This window comes from Quercus robur, chromosome 4 (genome assembly GCF_932294415.1).
Source record: "Quercus robur chromosome 4, dhQueRobu3.1, whole genome shotgun sequence".
Classification (NCBI taxonomy): Eukaryota; Viridiplantae; Streptophyta; class Magnoliopsida; order Fagales; family Fagaceae; genus Quercus; species Quercus robur.
Window position 1 is genome coordinate 43,897,516 of NC_065537.1, and position 16,021 is coordinate 43,913,536.

The following is a 16,021-nucleotide window of genomic DNA, read 5'->3' on the forward strand; positions in this document are numbered from 1 at the left end:
TGTCACAACTTGGATGAGATGAACTACCACTTTTCATCTCACAACTTTTTATCAACCGCTTGTCATGTGTGCTAAACTGTGGCATAAAAAAATTGTGGCTGTAAATTTTCTCATATGGGTAGAATAATAAAATTGTGGTCATTATTACCAAATAGATTCGTCTGACGCATGCAATGATGCCAGTTGAAGCAGTCAATAAGTTGGTTTCCACATTGTTCTTTAAGTTCAGTTTCTGTTTGGCAAAGGCAATTCATCACATTCTTGATTTATTGCTTCTGCTTCACAAACTCAATCCCAGCTTTCCAGGATTCTAGTTTCTTTTCGAGTTCATCAGAAGTAGAATTTCTTCTTACTCCACCAGGAAACTACTTCTTGATCATTTGTGTTTGCTGATCATTGGTGATAGTTGATAGGTTTGTGAGCAGAATATATATATATATATATATATATACCATAAACCAATATACCAATATTAAAAGGATCAAGTTTTGTAGCTGAAGTGGTTGCATATCAAGCTGAAACATCTTTTTGGCTCGGTTGAGAATGGCAGAGGAGTATAAAGAGAGTCTGTTGAAGAAGAAATACTATGAGAATTGTCCTGGTTGTAAGGTAGAGCAAAACAAAGCAGTGCAGAGAGGTATACCTTTCCGGGAGCTTATTTTTACATGGGTCATTGTGCTTTGCACTGGTAAGTACTCTCACCGCACGCTCTGTATATATTTGTATGGTTTTCACTCATGTTTCATTGTAGACCAAGATGTCTCTGCATTTACAATGTCTAAACTTTGTTTTTATGAAAGCAATTGCCCAGCTATCTTCCACAAAGCCACCTTCAAAAGCCACTCTTATGGAAGAGAGTTTTTTTTTGTTTGTTTGATTGTTTGTTCGTTTGTTTTTTTAATTAAATGTGAATGAAAAATAAAAACCAATATACACGAACTATTTTCTCAGATGTTCCTAAATTTTTCTACTACAGTGAGAACATTTTCAGACATGAATATTGTCAGAACTTATTAAAAAGAAAATTGCTGTAAAATTTAGTATATAAATTAGGGACATATGATTTACAGAACGTCAAAATTTTCCTTAAATTTCTACTAATGAAGAAAATATTCTTAGCTACATAAAAGTTAAAACAGCAATAGCGTGGAAAACAATATATATATATATACTGTTCATATTTTCTATTTTTTGGAAGGAGGGCCACGAGTTACGGGATTAAAATGGTTCATTTTATTTATTTTTAGGATACCCTGTTTGGGTCAATTGAATTCTTGGGTGCCCTTCTTACAAATTTACTAAAAGAAATTCCTAAATTTTACTAAATTTTGCTAAAATTTCTCTGCCTATGCAACAGCTTTTTTTTGTTTGTTTCAGGGTAAAATATTTTTAAATAAACAATATTTTGTATTTTATGATGTTTGGTACTTTGGTGCATTCGAAAATTTGTGGACAACAAACATCCACGCAAAATATTTTCTGACCAACTTATGCTTCCTGAGTTCCAAAATAGAGTCTTATTACACTCTTCACTTTGTGTCCCTACCATCACCTTCATCGACACCTCATAGACTAATTGTCTATCATTTATTTTTGTATTGTCTCTTTTGGGTAAATGGAAATTATGAAATTCTTAAGGGCCTTCTTAAATATTTTTTTTTTAAAAATCTTAGGGGCCATGTGTAATTTTAGGGGGGCTAAACTTTATATGTTGATATAAATATATATCTTATAAAAAGTAAAGTTGAGCGAGGGGGTTGTTGGGGACACACATAGGTCCCTACTTAAGCTGGCAATAAAAGGATGCCTTGGTATAGATTTGGAAACCAATTGAGCTCCACTAAAGTTACTTTAGTATGACTAATGACTATGACACAAAAATGAAATTGAATTTTTTTTGCCTACTTTAGGAAAAAAACTAAAAGTTAGCTGAATATTAGTGGGATTCATGAATAGTACCAAAAATGTAAAATGCAATAAGATCCATAAATAATAGCAAAAAAAGCTAAAAATTCTTATAAGCTAAGAAATTCATGGTCAATACCACTGTTTTCTACTTATTTCTGCATAAAATATTTTGTCAACAAATACATGTTTGGTGCAATAAAAGATTCAGCTTGTGTTTCATAAACATTCTTGACCCCTTTCACTCCTTTGCATTTCCATTACTACCAATCTACCATGAACTCCCTCTCCCCAGTGCTTCACTACTTTTATGCTGCTGTTGCCACCTCCCTCCCCTTACTCCTTTGCATCGCTACTATACTCTTTGGTGTAAGTTGTATAGGTACATTGAAGCAGAATTAGTGTGGTTTGACTTGATGGCCTAGCTCCATAGCGAAAATCCCTAAGTGGCTACAACTTTGACATATAAAATTGTCTGTTTCAAGACCCCCATTGGGGGTTATATATTTAGTGAGAGCCTAGGCTAATCATACACTAACCCTAAGATATTATACAAGTTAGAACGTGCAATATAAGTACTATTGTATATTAGTACAACTTGTAAATGGACATTGAACTTGGACTGATATCTCATACATTCTTAATTGTGATGCAAGCCTATCAATGATAAAGTATCACTTGTTCCAAAAGGTTAAATTGATAGGAAATAATGAATTTAATCACTTAATTATTATTCTTAAACTTCCCTTTATGTGTGTGCTCCAACTATCAATCACGTTGGGACTAGGCTTTTACATATTAAATAAAAATGTCAGACATTAAGGTAAAGAAACAAAAAAGAAAAGAAATTATCCATGTAACTGGATAAGGGATGCATTTTTTTAGTAGTTTTTAATTTGATTATATGTTTTGCATCACTCATATGAACTATCATAATTCATTGCTCGGCATGATTTATTTGCAATATATATATGCTAATATATCCTTTGTGTTCTTTTCAGCGTTACCAATATCGTCTCTTTTTCCATTCCTTTATTTCATGGTGAGTCTATACATCTTATAATTTATTGTCGCCTTACAAATGGCTCTGAATGAAAATTTGGAGAATATGTATGTTTGTTACATATTGGAGTTGCATGTTTAATTCTTTCCTAATGATTCTGAACATCGATGTGTTTAATTCTACATACTCTATGGTTATGTCATTTCACTACTTTCAATCAAAATAGCAACGAAGATCTCTTCTAGAATGTCCTGAATAAATCATGGCCTTTCAGTTTTAAAGAGATAATGTTATCTCATTATCCTCAATGATTAATTGTAGGGAATTCCATATGTAAGAGATAATAAGGAACATCCTAAAGACATATCCTAACTATTGAAAGCCTTGCAACTCTTGAGAGCATTGGTAATTGTAAAGACTTGCCAAAGAATTTAGGAAGATTTCTTCATCTATGAAGTAGGTTTCTCATACCTATCAATTGAATTTCCTAAGTATAGTTAACATTAAGACCCTTTCATGCAAAGTAAAGCTATAATATGCAAGTTTCATTCCTCTCCAACGAAAAATTTGGCCTTTTATGCACTATTATCACTTTTCTTCCGTGAGCTAATTACCTTACAAAGACAAGTTCAAACTATATTTTATCTAATATTTCTTGTCATCTATTTCTTGTTAGGTGTTTGTTTTCATTTTTCTTCTCTAGAAATTTATTGAGTTGAATCTCTATGATTGTGTATTTGAGAGTCTGTCACCAATTAATCAGAATTTGAGACGAAGAGAAAATAATTTTGTTTCAATCTTGTGTGCTTATTCTTCCTCTCTTTGGAACTCAAGAAATCAGACCTTTGATCATCAAAACTTGACAACCTTTTGAACTTCAATTGTTACACTCATTTGTATATGATAGAACTTCTTAAGAATTTTTATTTGTAATTTCTACTTGCAGATTAGGGATTTTAATATTGCAAAAACAGAGGAAGATATTGGCTACTATGCTGGTTATGTGGGTGAGAATAGTTTCATTACTGAATCTTCATTTGTAGTACATTAAAATCTTGATATTCTGGTGCCTCAAGAAGTAGTCCTAACAAACTGCTCAATATCTTGAAGGGTCTTCATTTATGCTTGGAAGAGCTTTGACATCTGTTCCCTGGGGAATGGTGGCTGATCGCTATGGTCGAAAACCTGTTATAATTATAGGGACTGTCGCAGTGTTAGTACACACCACTATTACCCAATTAATATATTTGCTAATAAAATTTGAATGTTTTCTCCAAAATGTCTAAAATGTCTGTTTGTTTGTATATTTTTTTTTCCTTAGGGTAATTTTCAACACTCTCTTTGGCCTTAGTGTAAATTTTTGGATGGCTGTTACTACAAGGTTTCTTCTTGGAAGTTTGAATGGCTTACTTGGACCAATAAAGGTACAATTTCAGTATTGTATATTTCTTTCACGTGGTAAGGAAGTACTAGAAAGTTGATTGTGTTCTCAAATTTTAACAATTTATTTGTTGGTTCGCTTAATCCCGTTTTCCAATATGTGCATACATTAACTTCCTCCATGTTACCAGGCATATGTAACAGAAATTTTCCGTGATGAATACCAAGCTTTAGGAGTATCAACAGTAAGTCTTACTTATGTGTATAATGTATGTTGAGTTCTTGAAAGTGGATCATATCAACAAAACTAAGAATTATGACTAACATCAGGTTAGTACAGCATGGGGCATAGGATTGATCATTGGCCCGGCTTTGGGAGGATTTCTTGCACAGGTACGTTTATTTCTTGTGCTGTTGTGGGCGTCCCTTTTTTGCACCTAGTTACTATGCTGAATGAATAAATAAGGTTTCCATTTGACCAACAAGAAAGAGAGGTTTTTGTTTTGTTTTTTGTAACATAAAAACGAGTAAAATCAATGAAAATTAATAGCTTACCCAGTCGACATTGTGTAAAGAAGTGAGAGAGAGGACCAACTACATTTTCAATTTTTTTGTGTTCTAGTATTTATAAAAAAATTCATTTGGGAAACAAAAAAAAAAAGACTGCCTTTAAATGGAAAAATGAGAATGGAAGTATAATGTATGAAAAATGGAAAAAACAATTCATATATGTGGTTAAAATTCCACAAATTTGGGTGTACATATCATATTAACACCCAGCTTGTAAGAAGATTCTTCAAAAAGATTGTTATGCTAGAAGGCTTTAATATATGTGATAGTTAGTTGCGTAATCAAATTTCTCTATCTTCGTACATAACTTATTTACTCTGCTGTTGTTGTAACACAATTTTGTCATTCAGCCAGCAGAGAAGTATCCCAACATATTTTCCAAAGAATCTTTTTTTGGGAGGTAAGTGTATTTTTTTCAGTTGAATATTTTAAGAAAGATGCAATTGAAACTTCTCACTTCAACATTTTTACTGTTCCTTGACGTTTTATTTATGTGGTTATGATGCAGATTTCCGTACTTCTTGCCTTGCCTTTGTATATCAGTTTTTGCGTTATCAGTCTCTGTTGCTTGTATCTGGCTTCCGGTATATATTATAATTTAGTTCTTATGAGATATTTCAAAAAAATATTATTATTAATTGTTTGCGTCCAATTCTTTTGTTTTAGTTTTCGTTAGCATATATATATTTGTGGCAATGAGTTCTTTGAAAATCTTGCTGTGGCGGATTTTTACATTTTCAAAATCTAAACTTGATTCAAAATTTCAAGCAACCTGAGGAGTTGCAGGAAGTTCATTTTCAAAACTTCACATCTTTCTCTAGCCTACCTTATTATGTTTAGATAGAACTTGCTTGAGTTTTTTTTTTTTGTTTAAAAGAATTATTGGTTATCTACATATTCTTTTCCTAAATGTGTGGATTTTTTCAGGAAACATTGCACATGCATAGTGGAAATAGCATATTACCTGATGACTCAGATGAAGCTTTAGAAGCAGGATCCTGTGAACCTAATGAAAAGGGAAAAACAGTAGAAACAGAAGAATGTGGTCCAATTCCTAAGAAGAGCCTCCTGAGGAATTGGCCTTTGATGTCATCTATCATTGTCTATTGTATCTTCTCACTTCATGATATGGCTTACACAGAGGTATCTCTCATACCTCTTTTCTTAAACTATATTTATTTGTATTTTGTTGGATATTGGTCGTCCATTATCACATTTCAGTTGCTATACTTGCATATTTTTGTCCACTAAAACATTTGGTTGGTCGCTGTTTTTGCAAGAGTACATAATGTGCATATCAAATTCTATGCTTATAGTTTCATTTTGTAATGTGCTATGAAGTTCTAGTTTGGTATTACTGATAACCAACACTCTCCTGTAGATATTCTCCTTATGGGCTGTCAGCCCCCGGAAGTTTGGGGGTTTGAGCTACTCAACTAAAGATGTTGGTGAAGTTCTGTCAGTCACAGGTATATTCTTATACTAATATATATCATTTTATATTAGTTGTGTAATTAATTTCATTTTCTTCTTCTATTTTTTCTTCGCAAAGGAATTTTCATCACATTTTAAAGTCAAATATGACGGTTCATGCATGTACATCTAGACATATAAAGTTTCTAGTGTTTATAATATGTGAGCGGCTATAGTTTGCCAAAATAATCTGTTAGATTTTTGTACATAACTGAATTCTTAGAGGTACTATCATAACTTCCCCCGAGACTTGTGCTTGTAATTCGTAAGAATGTACTTATTACCTAAAATCCGGCACATTTGTGTCTCTCCCTATCTCAAAAGTAACAAGTGTCACGGATTAAGAGTGTTGTGTAGCTCTTGAACAGAACAATATGTTATGCATAATTTTACATTAAAAGTTGTTCCTCTCTTTACTTCAAAGGTGCTTGAGACTTGAACTTTTACAATGTTTCCTTTATATTTTTCACACTATGAGACAACAATATGACATTTGAGAATGGTTAAGAGACTATATTATTAATGTGAGGCAAATTTTAAATTTGAATAATGCTAAAAGATTTTCTTTAATACTTTTCTGTTAATGTTTTAGGTTTTGGCCTACTTGTTTTTCAACTTTCTTTATATCCGTACATGGAGAGACTTTTTGGGGCCATAATGGTATCTCGCATTTCAGGGGTAAGTTTCCATAACTCCATAGTAGACCTGCACTTCACTTTTGTGTCCGCAGTGTATATAATCTTGTTTTTCCACGCGTTTTTGGACTGCTTAATCCCATATGCAGGTTTTATCCATACCCGTGCTAGCAAGTTACCCATTGATAGCCACATTGAGCGGGCTTACCCTTGCCTTGGTGTTAAATTGTGCTTCTGTGATCAAGAATGTCTTATCTGTAAGTGCATATACATCTTCAAGATCTCTTTTTAATTACTAATTCACTACAGCAGAATCGAGTATGATTAACAGAGTTATATGAAGATGCTGAGATAAATTTTGATTACTAGAAATTATGCTTATGATAGTATTATAAGCTTTGTTTTTAAAGACTAACTACTGGCTTAATGCGAATTATTTAGATAGACATTAGATTGAAATAATTCTGTCAATGCATAAAAAATAAATTGTACATGTTCTACTAAAAGGTACTATGCCGATGCACAGATTAATGTCAGAAATCAAATCAGCATTTGTTATGTTACTATATTGGATCGAAGATTTTTTGTTGTGTTCGCATTTTCTTGCTACCCATTATAACTTGGGGAAGGGTATATAAGTTGTAGGAGTTCATGTTAAACATGTTAAAACAATGCAGAAATCTGTAATTTTTCCTAAAAAAAGGGAACCATCATCATCTGTGGAGAATGCTTGTTGCTTCATAAAGGACCCTATTATTACTTGCAACAAAATTGTTGCTTTTGAAAAATGTTATTGCATCTCTCTAGTTTCAACATTTTGCTATGGTCCATATCATTTATGGCATGACATGTCACAATCTATTTTATTGTTTAGTTTCGGTTTCATTCCATTTCAGGCCCTTTTGTAGTGGTACTTTGGGTTAAGTAATGTGTTTGAGCTTGGTGAGAGAGTGTAATTAAGTGTGTGTGTATGTTTAACAGTTAGTTTGTTTCTCAAAAAAAAAAAAAAAAAAGGGTTTCATTCCATTTCAACCAAAACTTTCAAATCAATCTTGCAAATATAATGATAAATTGTTTTTTATCTAGATATCTTAGTCATCTTGATTTTCTTGAGCCGTTTGAAATAAAACAAAGAAATCTCTAGGCATTTTTCTAAGATTATAAGCAATTTTAAATATGCTCCAAACAAATGTCCTACAAAAGTTAAGACAAAACTTTGGTAAGGTTACTTTAGTTTTGTACATTAGATTCCCCAATCAAATTCAAACGCAGTTGCATTGAGTTATGAAACAAAAACAACTTAATCTTAACCGAGGACAATTAAATTTGATGTAGCTATTTGTTTGGATTTAATTGGAAACCTAATATAGTGTGAATAAGGTATATACCTAAGTTTTAACCTAAAATTTCAGCTATGGGAGTTGAGGAGTTAGTTTTACCTAGATGTAAGTTAGATGAAAAAGATAGCATTTCGTCATTACCTAGTTGTATGTGTTGCCATTAAGCATACAACCAAATGAACCTACAATTTTTATTTTCATTTATCAAACATTTTTTTTTACATTAATTTTTCTTGTTACAATTATTACATGTCATACTATGTCTATGCATAAATAAATTGTACTTCAATCAACACATGCACAGATGCCCTCACCTCATAGCAATTATGTTATATAGAATTTCTTTACAACCCCACCCCCCCTCCCCACAAAAAAATCCTGAATAGAATGTAGGCAAGTATAGTTTTAACTTATTAATAAGATTATATATTCCAAGGAAATAGGGTTCATAGTCTCCTTTTTCAGATTATGTATTTCTGAACTACTTGATGTTTCCATGTAAGCAGGTGTCCATTATAACTGGCTTGTTTCTCCTGCAAAATAGAGCCGTGGTATTTTTCTTTCCTTATTTTATTTAATGTAATTTCTTTTATTATTGTATATTTAAGTGGTGATTAAATCACAAAATGTCTTATGTCAATTGAATCCTATATTGACAATAGGATCAAGACCAAAGAGGAGCTGCTAATGGCATTGCTATGACTTTAATGTCTCTATTCAAAGCAGCTGGTCCAGCTGGAGGTGGTGCCATGTAAGAGTCGCTTATATTTCTTTGGCTTCTATTTTTATAGGTGATAGGGAAATTCACATATGGACGATGGATCACAATAGGAGTTTAAATTAATAGGTCAACTAAGAGTTATAAACAATAACCTGAGAAATAAATGAAAATAAAGTTTAGCAAAAAAAAAGGAGGAAAAACAATAGGCGAAAAAGAAGTAGTTTATGGTTAGCACGGTATATCACCATTCATAGAAAAGAATCTTTTAAGTCACTTTGGATGGGTTCAAGTTACACACGTTATTATTGTAATTGATATTACACCACTTGATAACTTTCTATTGGATGCAATATTTTGACTATCACTAAGCTACTGAGGAACAATTGAAGTTTCGATCTTATAGAGTTCAATTTTAGTTCTCAACCCATGAGAGTTCGAAGTTTCCTTTTTCTTATTCTTACAACTACCTAACTTGCAAAATTATCAAGATGATTAGAGATAATCGAGTTTGTGAATTAAATAGTAAATAACATCTCATTAATATGAAATTTGGCATGAGTTAATAAACAACAAAACATGTAATCAAATGGTGAGATTTCAAAATATTAATTATATGAAAAATTTATAAAATGGTGCAACAGCTACAAAGAATTACATGTGTAACTTCATTCTTTTTTTCATTTTTACATTGCCATTTTATATTGATTTTTTTACTCCATAATCTCTGATGGAGGCATGATATTTTCTAATTACATCTTTCGTTTGGATATCTTGGTCTGTAGATTTTCATGGGCACAAAAGCGTCAAGATGCTGCTTTCCTCCCAGGTATTACTCAACTACTATTTTGATCCTTATTTCTATACTTGTAAGCTGAACTGCAAATTTCAAAGGGCAATTCTTTGTCTACACCTCACATTCTGAGAAGATTGTCATTAATTTCATAAGGATTTTAGAAAACTCATGCATAAATGCCCAAGGACGAGAGACTACAACTTTAGGAAGCATAGGGTTTATTTCCGAAGGTAGACTCTCCTTTTATAGGTAAATGATGGGGGAGGAGATAGGATTCGAACCACATACATGAGGCACCACAAAGGCTATCACTTGAACCCCAACTCCCGTTATTTACGCTTCAATAAATAAACATAGAAAAAAAAAAAGATTCGGCATATTGAATATGTGAAAAGTTTAAGTGTGGAGTTCGATGAGAATAGTAAATTAGTAATCATAGAGAGATCTTACTCGATCCTAACAATTTTTTATACTGAATAACTTCAAAATTTGTGTTGAAATATAGGTGACAATATGGTTTTCTTCGTCTTGAACGTGATTGAAGCAATTGGAGTGCTAATGACATTCAAACCATTTCTTATTGAAAGATGAATTCCATGATCAGAGAGAGATGGCTGTATTATATTCGAGAATAGGGGTAGTCTTGAGCAGTGTCAATATGGTAATATACTACTTGTCAATGTTCGGGGGAAAAAAAAAAAGAATGAAATAAACAACTCAATCCCCATTTGTCTTAGGTCATTGAAATATTTTAGAAGTTTTCCTTCTAATTGTTTGTAATCCATGTATTGTTATTAAACAATTATATCATGATTTAATAAGCAATTGCAGCATCAGATTTTTTTATATTGTTTTTTGATGCCTCGATCTCCAGTGGTTTCCTATAGAAGTCATGAAGACAGTCTTGAAGTAGGGAAATGGTGACATAATTGCTGTCAATTAAAACACCAAGCAAAATGGTTTGACTAAAATTTGTGAGTCCATGTAGTAGTACCGGTTATGAACATAGAACCAGTCCAGCGTCCAGCCACTTAACAAAGGCACATGAGTTTTCGAGCTTTGGCACAAATCACTTGTGAGTTCCTTATAAATGGGTTCAAAAAATTAAGTAAATTTTATTAGCTTGATGCAAATGATGTGAGATCATTTTTAGACAAATTGAGATGAGCAAAAATATTGGATTTAGCAAGCTCCATAGTTAGTTCTTAGGATGTCGACCGATTCATACTATTGGAACCCAATAAAATTAAGATCAAGTTATGGCTAAATCCACCTGATGTAAATGATTCCCCATCCCCTAATCCCTAGTCTACACCCGTCGGGTATTGATTACTTCAGAACTTTCTGCATGTGCAACTGAAACTTCAGAAAATTATTTTCAAACAAACAACAAAACCAAATCATTTTTCTTGGAAATATTTTCTGTTCCACCTAAACAAACAGAACCTAGAAGTGATTCCTAGGAACCTATAGGCATGATGCTATAGTTATTTTGGGGAAAATGGGCTTTCGCCCTTAATTTTTAAACTATGCAGCAATTTGTCCATGTTTTCAAACTATTTAGGTGTATATCTCTGTTTTGGAAATCGAGTTTCCCTTATAACTTGAGTTTTCTTATTACCGATTGGTATTTCGAGTTTTCTTATTAGTGCCGATCGGTATTAATTGGGAAATTATTAGTACCGATAAATACTAATTGAAATCTAATTAATACCGGTCAGTATTAAGATGATAAAACTCTCCATTGTTATTTGACTAAAACTTAATACTCATCGTATAACAAATATTCAAAAACTCCAGCCATCTAAATGTTGACCAAATAATTATTTATTCAATCTCTAGTTGTTCCTATACGAATTTGGAAACCTAATCATATTATTTCGCATAAACTATATTACTACTTTAAGCTAAAATTCAACTCAAACACATGGCCAAATCTGATTGGTTATCTTTAAACTTTAAATATAAAATATTCATAATATCTTTAAGGCCAAAACGCAAAACTCACCCTCAAAATTTCACCACTTTTTATTTCAGTCTTCTAAGTTTGGTTTTTGTCATTTCAATTCTCTAAATTTCATTTTTTCTCAATTAAGTCATCCATTAACAATCCGTTAGCTTCTGCCGTTATCCTACCCAAACAATGTTGTTTTTATCAATTATTTAATTTATTATTTATTTACGAATTTTAAGAAAACGTTAATTTAATAAAATAAAAACTAGAAATTGGATTAATCGACGTCTTATTTGGTCCTTGGAGAAAAAAATTGAAAGAACAAAGTTGAATCCCTAGCCTGATACTGAGAGACTGAGAGAGAGAAGGAATGCGAAAGCGAGAAAGAGAAAATAGCCTGGTCTCTAGGCAACTACAAAACATGCAAGCTTTCTTGAGATTTGAGAGTTGAGAGTAAATAAGAAATTTAAATTACAATCACATATCATCATATCGCACAAATCATTAACCAAGCAATTGAAGGAAAAAAATCAACGATCAAATTGATAGCGTTCCCAATAGCTCCACTTGAAATAAAATGTCAAATCTTCACTTCTAATGCCTAAAAGATACATAGATACCACCTCACCGTGAGAAAATTGGTACGTGAATCTGATGCCTAAGATACCGCCTCTACTACTAATAAATGAATTGAGAAAGCCACTTGAAACCATCTAGATACTGCTTGGAGTAGTATGATTCAGCCACAAAAACCTCAAGGGGACGGACATTTGTTGCCAGCTCTACATTCCCTTCCCGGCGGTGACATTGATCAGGTGGAGCAAGGAACAACCGTCGTTTTCTGAGCAAGTGGATACATCTCTTGTTGCGCCTAAAATAAGACGCCCTTCCTTCATCTAATTTCTGGGTTTTTTTTTAAAAAAAAAAAAAAGTTTTCTTAAAATTAAATTTTTTTTTTTTAAATTTTAATTTTAATGGCAGGAGCTAACGGATGGTTAACAGAGAACTTAATTAAGAAAAAAATGAACCTTAGAGGATTGAAATGACGAAACCCAAACTTTGAGGACTGAAATGAAAAATTGTGAAACTTAGAGAGTGAATTTTGCATTTTAATCCATCTTTAATATCCAGCTGCCATTTACCATAATCTGACCAAATATTCCCTTGCAAGCTGCTTGAGCAGAGCATTAAATGCTCTTCTTTCTCACCTAGATTAAGTCACAACATAATGAGACCTTGACTAGATCTCTAAAACTTCATTAACTATCAATCAATCATTCTATTATTTACTAAAAATGTATTGCAATGAAATCTTGGACCAAAAATATAAATACCCAAAAGATGACACCTTTCCAGCAGAATACCAGCAGTGTGTTCATCACTTGATACATGGCTGAAAGTGACATTGCCAGCCATTTAATGCTTAATCCTAGTAGCCAGTTGCTATATCCAAAACATCAAGATATCCTTAAAAGAGATCTTACCATTTTCAGCTAAATCCAAGAAATAAATTTTGAATATTCTCTCCAGCAGCCTAATATCATCCAGCTAACCTCCTCTACTTCAGCTCCAAGCAACAGTTGTTTTGTGACAGTTGTGATAGCTTTTTTTAGACAGTTGTTTCAGAACAAATGTGATAGTTGACTTAGCAGCCTTGGCATTACAGAATTTCCTTATTTGGATAAAAACCAAAACTAACTAAACAAACTATATTTTTCTAACTAAAATCCCTTCCTTTTTTGCTGGTCTTTCCTACAGCTGAATTGATTTAGTTTTAGACTTGGTTCTATATAAAGAGGACCAAACCACACATTATTATCACACCACAACACCACAACTCTTCCTACACACTATTACCCATCTTATACTCACTCCCTCACTCTCTAATTTTGAAACTTTATCATCTTGCTGCCCATATCTCCAAATACCTAAACATATCTCACTCTTCACGTCTCTTACAATGGAAAGCAACACAGGCCATCATTATAATCTTTCTAGCCGCTATAATATCATCCTTTACAATCTTACAAATCTCTCATACATCTTAGAAATTACATATCTCACAAAGTACCTATACATATCTCTCATACATCTTACAAGTTACATCTCTCACAACTTATCCATACATATTTCTCATATATATTACAAACACATCTCTCACCAAGTATTCATACTTATTACCCATACATATTACAAATACTACATCCCACAAAACATCTATATCTTTTACCATCTCCATACTTCTCAAGATATATCAAACACTTATACTAAAAACCCTTCTCATGGAAGGCATAAACTTCTAATACTAAAACCCTTTTCCTAGAAGGCACAAAGATTTCTTACAAAAGTCCTTCTCATGGAAGGTATTGACTTCTAATACATAAAACCCTTCTTCTAGAAGGTACAAAGACCTTACACTAAAGCCTTTCTCATGGAAGACACAAACCTATCTTACAAAACCCTTTCTTATGGAAGGCAATACTATCCATAACTTCACAATAACTAAAAGAGCATTATCAAAGGAAAATTAATTTAAGTGCATGATAAAGGGAACAAATTTAACCAGCCTCTACACATTGTTGGACATACTCTCTCTCCCTCTAGTTGCACCCATTTTTTTCCCTTCAATCTTGAAGTCATCATGGAAGGACATATCATGGCATACTATCTCTCCACCGCTGGAGTCATTCTGCTGGAATACTATCAACTCATTGATGCTATACAGTTGGAGCTACAAACCATACAAAGATAAGTGACTGTTTCCATATCTCTAAATTTACATTATTGAGTACATGATTACTTCACCTTTAAATACAAATCACTTTACTATTACATTACTATACACTAATAAATTGATATGTCACTGTTGGACATATATCATTTGAACATAAACCTCTACTGGATATATATTAATTGAACATAAACATCTATTGGACATATTCCCTTGCTGAACATATCCTATTATCTTAAACGTGAATCATACCACAGCTAGACATGGACTATCTTGTACCCATCCCATTGCTGGACATATGACAATTAATTATTCTCGAATATTGGACATCACCCAATATACATCATTATGATCTTTAACTCATCATTCAATCAAAATATTTCACTAAATAGTAAATACATATTACTTTATTCAACTATTATTTCAACCATTATCATGATTCTTAGACTTTAGGCTTTACCCATTTTGTAGGGCTAAAGATATGTTGAAGCCATTGGACTACTTGGCCCAATGTCGAGTTCTAGACTCAACTCTCCAGAAAAATCCGGGTCTAACAAGGTCACCCTTCCAAAGGACAACGTGTGGCTGTGCAACAAAAAAAAAAGGTCCCCAACAAACACTAGGTTTTGTTGGAGTGTTCCATTCTCCTTTTCCTCTCTCCTCTACGCCCTTATTCTTATTCTCTCTCCTTTCTCCTCTAAGCAATTCTCTCTCCATTTAGCTAAAAAACTCAGCACATGCACATAAAGCATATAAATTAAGATTTTAGCAATATTTTGCCAAAGACTCAATTGGGCTTCCATAAGAATCTAGTAATATTCTAGGGACTCACATTGTCACCATTTACACCAAGAGCATCAGCAATCAGCATGAGTTTGTGAAAGAGTATGAAGTCTGAACCACTGAAGTGATATTAAGACTCAACATTAAAGCCAAACCTCTACCTTGACCTGATTTTGGCACAACTAAACAATCCATAAAGGCCCAAACAATAATAAATGTGATCCATACAACTAGCTTTCTGTCTAGTTTAAGTTTCAATTAAGAAAAAGATGCCGAGAACTTTGTGCTTCATAAGCTCGTGAAGGGAAACAATTTGACCGAGAGTTCCCAAGCCCGATAACTTTAAATCGTAGGCATTGACCTTTTCTTGGTGAGACAAAATGTTTTTATACAAGTATGTCACATTTTTGTGTGTGTATTTAGTTTTGTGTGATTGAAGATGTTTATGTTTTACTAAGAGAGTCAATTTTGTATAGGAAGCTTTTTTGGTTTGGCGAGAGAAACAAAATATTTCAGTATAGGTCGATACCGATGTACCATTTCAGGATTATCGCTATTTATATATTTCTATGCATATGTATACATATGTATTTATTTATGTAAATATGAATTTATTAATAATTATGTTTATCAACATAAAATTTAAAATTCACATATTTTATAAGCCTAAAAATTAGCCAAGTACATTAACCAATATTTAGCTTAAATAACATATCTTTTTTAATATCAAAGT

At 32.6% G+C, this 16,021-nt stretch overlaps 1 protein-coding gene across 1 annotated transcript; it reads left to right on the top strand.

Annotated features, from left to right (window-relative positions):
- Positions 1–216: 216 nt before the first annotated feature.
- On the top strand, positions 217–10,666 carry LOC126722051 (protein ZINC INDUCED FACILITATOR-LIKE 1-like). Its single transcript, XM_050425208.1, has 17 exons — positions 217–688; positions 2,907–2,947; positions 3,855–3,915; positions 4,019–4,121; positions 4,230–4,332; positions 4,480–4,533; positions 4,619–4,681; positions 5,209–5,258; positions 5,367–5,442; positions 5,786–6,001; positions 6,240–6,327; positions 6,924–7,009; positions 7,116–7,223; positions 8,813–8,857; positions 8,969–9,057; positions 9,810–9,853; positions 10,326–10,666. Exons 1-17 carry the CDS (start codon positions 544–546, stop codon positions 10,409–10,411), a joined length of 1,458 nt encoding a protein of 485 aa, XP_050281165.1. The 5' UTR covers positions 217–543; the 3' UTR covers positions 10,412–10,666.
- Positions 10,667–16,021: the final 5,355 nt, after the last annotated feature.

What these genes read in the sequence shown, in the direction of transcription:
- LOC126722051 (XM_050425208.1), top strand. Translation starts at nt 544, where the DNA reads ATGGCAGAGGAGTATAAAGAGAGTCTGTTGAAGAAGAAATACTATGAG. An exon ending in CTACTATGCTGGTTATGTGG is followed by an intron (nt 3,916 to 4,018) that starts GTGAGAATAGTT and finishes AATATCTTGAAG; the next exon opens with GGTCTTCATTTATGCTTGGA. An exon ending in AGATGCTGCTTTCCTCCCAG is followed by an intron (nt 9,854 to 10,325) that starts GTATTACTCAAC and finishes GTTGAAATATAG; the next exon opens with GTGACAATATGGTTTTCTTC.